Consider the following 4,976-nt stretch of genomic DNA (forward strand, 5'->3'; position numbering starts at 1 on the left):
CTGTCGGCACTCTGGACGAGTGCATTACTGGTGGTGCTTACCTCGTCCAGAGCTCTTCTTCCTTGGACGAGGGAATTGTAGGCAAGTTTCTGAGGGTGTTTACAGTGGTAGGTGGGTCATGGACGACCTGTATGGACGACTCGAAGATAGGCTAAATCAGTTCCCTATCAGTTGCCCCCTGTTCTAAGGTCGTCCAAAGCTCTTTGGTTTCTGGACTCGTTTCAACGTATTATTCCACGTGTCTCAAGGTAGAGGACGAAGTTCCAAAGGCCCCAGATTATGTCATGTGTCATTATTTACCTGGGTTAACTTTTGCGTCGATTTGGGTTTTCGAGGAGGTTGCCATGTGGTCCTTTCCAATTGGTCATTTCGTTCTGGGTTTTACTTTTCAACACCTATAAATAGTGGATTTCCTCCCCTACCCTCTCCATTTTTCAAATTCTCTCATTTGACATCTCTCGTCCATCGCCTCGTCTAGGAGTATTCCAGCGTCCCTAGTTTCTTTTGTTTAGAGCCAGGTATTTTCTCTACGCTTGTCTTTAGGTTTCCCTTATATTTCCAAAATGTCCGAAAGTTTTTCTTCGTCTAGCAATAGTGTTGATAGAGAGATAGATGAATATCGTAACACAACTAGCTCTAGTGGTTCTAGTAGTGACAGTAGGAGCAGTGGTAATACCACAGACGAGTATGTTTCTGGGGTTCCTGCGGTTCCCTTAGAAGTTTTCCAGGAAGAACTTAGGACGAGGGTAGGGTCTGGGTCTGGGGTTGGTCCCTCTAGCGCGCCCTCGCCCACTAGAATGGACGAGGTTGAGACTGTATACAGCTGCGCTGTAGGGGTTCCGGCCAAGACGGACGAGAGGAAGTTAGCGTCCCTTATAAGCTGGTACCAAATCCCAGACGAGCTAAATCCTAGATTAGCCGTCCGTGGTGAGTGGTGTTGTCAACCTCACTTTGGCATTGGGGTTTATGAAGCCTATCTTCTAAGGGGTCTTAGGCTGCCTCTTAATGCTTTTGCCAGGGAGTTACTTAGTAGGTTAGGTTTAGGTTTGTGTCAGCTAAATCCTAATGCATGGAGACTAGTCGTTTCTATACAAGTTTTGTGGAGAGAGGTTTTTGAAGGGGATTGTCCTCTTACTGTGGACGAATTCCTTTTTTGCTATAAACCCTCTGAAATTAGTCAATCTCGTGGCTTCTATCAGTTCACAGCCAGGAGAAAAGATTGTAGGATTATTAAATCTCTGGTTACTTCAGATAGGAGCTGGAAGACGGAGTTCTTCTTCGTCTCCGGTTTTTGGGCAGGACGCCCTATTGAGTTGAGCAGGGATTCGTTTCCCCCCTATACAGGAGACATAGGGAACCTTCGTCCTGAAGGTATGCTTACCACTACCGTAACATTACTTTTATTATACATCTTTCTATGTTAAACTCCTCGTCTTTATTGCAGGTGTTAGAAGGCCCTCGTTGAACAAGTTCTATCTAGGACGCGTTCAGAAGGCTCGTCTTCACCCAGAGAGGGATTTCCACTCTTTGGTCACCCTGCAACGTCTTGCGACTTGGGGACTTGGCCCAGAGCCCTCTCCGGAAGCATTAGCCCACGAAATCACAGTTCGTCGACGTAGTTCTCGTCTTGAATTTCTCTTTTTTATTATTTTCTTATTTTTGTCGTCTTAGACAGATTTGTTAACTTATTCACCCATACCTGTTATTATTGTTATTTGTTTTAGGGATGGCTACTATGAAGGAAAACAAGGGCAAAGGAGTCGTGGACGAGCGTGCTAAGCAAGACTCCGAGGCAAGGGCTCGTCCTGCTGCCGGTGATAAGAGAAGCCTGTCAAAGGCTATCAACCTTGAAAACCTCCCCAGCCGGAGAGCCAAGCACAAGAAATCGTCCAAGCCTGGGGTCGTCTCTCCCGCTGTCCCCATTCTTCCTCCTCATTCACCGTCCGTCCAGATTGTCGATGTGGAGTAGTCTGAGCCTGTTCATCCTCCTCCGTCCAAAACCAATGTTCCTACCTCGTCCCAGCCTCCCGTTGACGTTGTGCCTAACCTCCTTGAGAGTGAGGGGTTGGCTTGGGAGAGGTTCCAACAAGCAGTGTCTGACGAGGACGTGGCTGCATGCTATAACATGTCCTTGAAAGATTTTGAACACTCAGGTGTCCACGATCTTTTCAAGGTAAGTGATATGGATTTATTCTCGTCACTAGTTTTGCTTTTATGCTTGTCGACTTTGCTTAATACGAAAACTTTTATTTGCTTGTGCAGGCCATGTCCAAGTTTATAGCTGCGTCCAGGCAGGCTACTGAGCTGGACAGGACGAGGCTGCTGTTGGAGAGGAGGATCCAGGAGGTCAAGGACGATTGCAAGGGTTGGGCTGAGACGGCTGCCAAGGCTAAGGACGAGGCCAAGGGTTTGCTCAACCTCGTCGAGGAGCTGAAGGCCAACATAGTGGAGAAAGACTCTCGTCTTGACCACTTTCAAAGGAGAATCGACGAGCTAAGCAACTCCCTTGTGAGGGCTAAGGACGAAGCTGTGGACGAATTCAAGGCTTCGAAGCCATTCACTGGCCTTCTGGACGCCAACTATGCAGCTGGATTTGAGGATTTTCGCATGGAGGCGAAAGAAAAGTTTCCAGAAGTTGATTTCAGCCCCATCGTCCTTCAACTAGGAGGTGCTTCCAGTTCTTTTCTCCAGACTAGCTCTGAAGACGTCAATGTTGAAGACGATGCCTCGGCCAAGCCCGCTGAAGACAACCCTAATGCCTGATGCCTGTTATTTGAAGATTTTCATTATTTGTTCAAGTGTTTTCTTCCTGTCTTTTTATTTTATTTTATTTTTTTATTTTAAAATGTATAAGAGTACATTTGTCTCGTCTGGAGTACTTTTGACGGGTTTATAAACAATGCCTTTCAAGGCTTAGTTCTCAAGGGTTTTTGGACGGTGGTCGTTCACCCTTTATTGTTTAATGAATGTTTATCTTCACTTATCATTATTGTTGTTCCATGGACGAGTGTGTGTATTATTTTCTTATTCAATTGCCTTTTAAGCAATGTTCCCAAGTGTTGGGTGATTGTTTACCTGATGCCCTTATGGACGACTAGCTTAGGACGATGATGATCATTTTGCCTGCTCTTTAGGTGATTACTAGTATTTTCGCGAGTTCATAATCGTCTCGACCATATGCTCGTCGTTGGAATGCATGTCTTAATGCCTACTTTCCTTCTTAGACGAGTAGGCCCTGGCTAAGGAAAGCTTGGACGAGCATGCCTTAGCATTTTTTCTTTGCTTTATCCTCATTCTTTTTTAAGGAAAGCTTGGACGAGCATGCCTTAGCATTTTTTTTTTTTTGCTTTATCCTCATTCTTTTTTAAGGAAAGCTTGGACGAGCATGCCTTAGCATTTTTTCTTGCTTTATCCTTATTCTTTTTTAAGGAAAGCTTGGACGAGCATGCCTTAGCATTTTTTTTTTTTTGCTTTATCCTCATTCTTTTTTAAGGAAAGCTTGGACGAGCATGCCTTAACATTTTTTCTTGCTTTATCCTCATTCTTTTTTAAGGAAAGCTTGGACGAGCATGCCTTAGCATTTTTTCTTGCTTTATCCTCATTCTTTTTTAAGGAAAGCTTAGACGAGTTTGTCTTCGTCCAGAGATTTTACTTGTCTAAGGCTTTTGCCTCGTCCGTGGGTATTATCAGGGAAACTGGAATTCAAATACATAAGAAATCCAAACCATATTATTACATGAACATTGTTCACAAACTTGGCACATGCTTATAAGCTAATGCCTTATTAAGATACTCAAGTACATAGCATCGTCTTTCATAAGCTCGTCTGTAAGTAGTGCAAAAGTTTAAGAACTAGTGCACTTTTATTCATAACACACCATAACAGTAGTAAAAGCAAAAGTAAATATAAGCAAACACGCGAATTACAATTGTAATTTTGCTACTGACTTCCCTCGTCCTTGCTCATCACTGATAGTACCTTCGCAGATGTTCCACATTCCAAGGATGCTCTAACTTCCGCCCGTCCAGGGCTTCCAGGTAGTAGGACCCCTGCCTTTTGCAATTGATTACCCTGTAGGGTCCTTCCCAATTGGGTCCCAGTTTTCCATGAGCTGGGTTCCTGGTTGCCAAGGAGACCCTTTTGAGGACAAGGTCCCCCACACCGAACCGTCTGGGTTTTACCATGGCATCGTGCTGTCTGGCCATGAGATTTTTGTACCTTGCCATCCTTTGCTCCGCATCCATTCTTACCTCATCAATAAGATCGAGGTCAAGCCGAAGTTGTTCCCCGTTGTCTTTCTCCTGGTACTCCATCACTCGGTGACTTGCCATATGGACCTCCGCTAGTATGACAGCTTCACTCCCATAGGCTAGTTTAAAAGGGGTCTCTCCTGTCGGAGTTCGTGCAGTCATCCTATAGGCCCAAAGAACACCTGGTAGCTTGTCTGGCCATATCCCTTTTGCCCCCTCAAGCCGAGTCTTGATGATTTTCAGCAGGGATCGGTTTGCTACTTCTGCTTGCCCATTTGCTTGTGGATGGGAGGGTGAAGAATAGTGATTCTTGATTCCAAAATGATTGCAAAAGTCCCTGAAGGGTGCGTTGTCAAATTGGCGTCCGTTGTCAGATACTAATACCCTGGGTACTCCGAACCTGTATAGGATATTCTTCTATACGAAATTTTTCACGTTCTGCTGAGTGATTGCTGCAAGAGGCTCGGCTTCTACCCACTTGGTAAAGTAATCTATTCCTACCACCAAAAACTTCATCTGCCGGATTCCTATGGGGAAAGGACCCAGGATATCCAGGCCCCACTGTGCGAAGGGCCATGGGGCCGTCATTGGGGTCTGGTATTCTGACGGCTGTCTAGGCACATTGCTATAACGCTGGCACTGGTCACATACCTTGACATAGGCTTTAGCGTCTGCCTGCATTGTTGGCCAATAGTAGCCAGCACGGACGACCTTATGGACAAGGG

At 45.3% G+C, this 4,976-nt stretch overlaps 1 protein-coding gene across 1 annotated transcript; it reads left to right on the top strand.

The window, feature by feature from the left end:
* The first annotated feature begins 1,942 nt into the window (after positions 1-1,942).
* LOC142614487 (uncharacterized) lies at positions 1,943-2,806 on the top strand. The gene is made up of 2 exons (XM_075787002.1): positions 1,943-2,173; positions 2,263-2,806. The coding sequence occupies exons 1-2, from the start codon at positions 2,126-2,128 to the stop codon at positions 2,761-2,763; spliced, it is 549 nt and encodes a 182-aa protein (XP_075643117.1). The 5' UTR covers positions 1,943-2,125; the 3' UTR covers positions 2,764-2,806.
* The last annotated feature ends 2,170 nt before the right edge of the window (positions 2,807-4,976 follow it).

Source organism: Castanea sativa, chromosome 11, assembly GCF_040712315.1.
Source record: "Castanea sativa cultivar Marrone di Chiusa Pesio chromosome 11, ASM4071231v1".
NCBI lineage: Eukaryota > Viridiplantae > Streptophyta > Magnoliopsida > Fagales > Fagaceae > Castanea > Castanea sativa.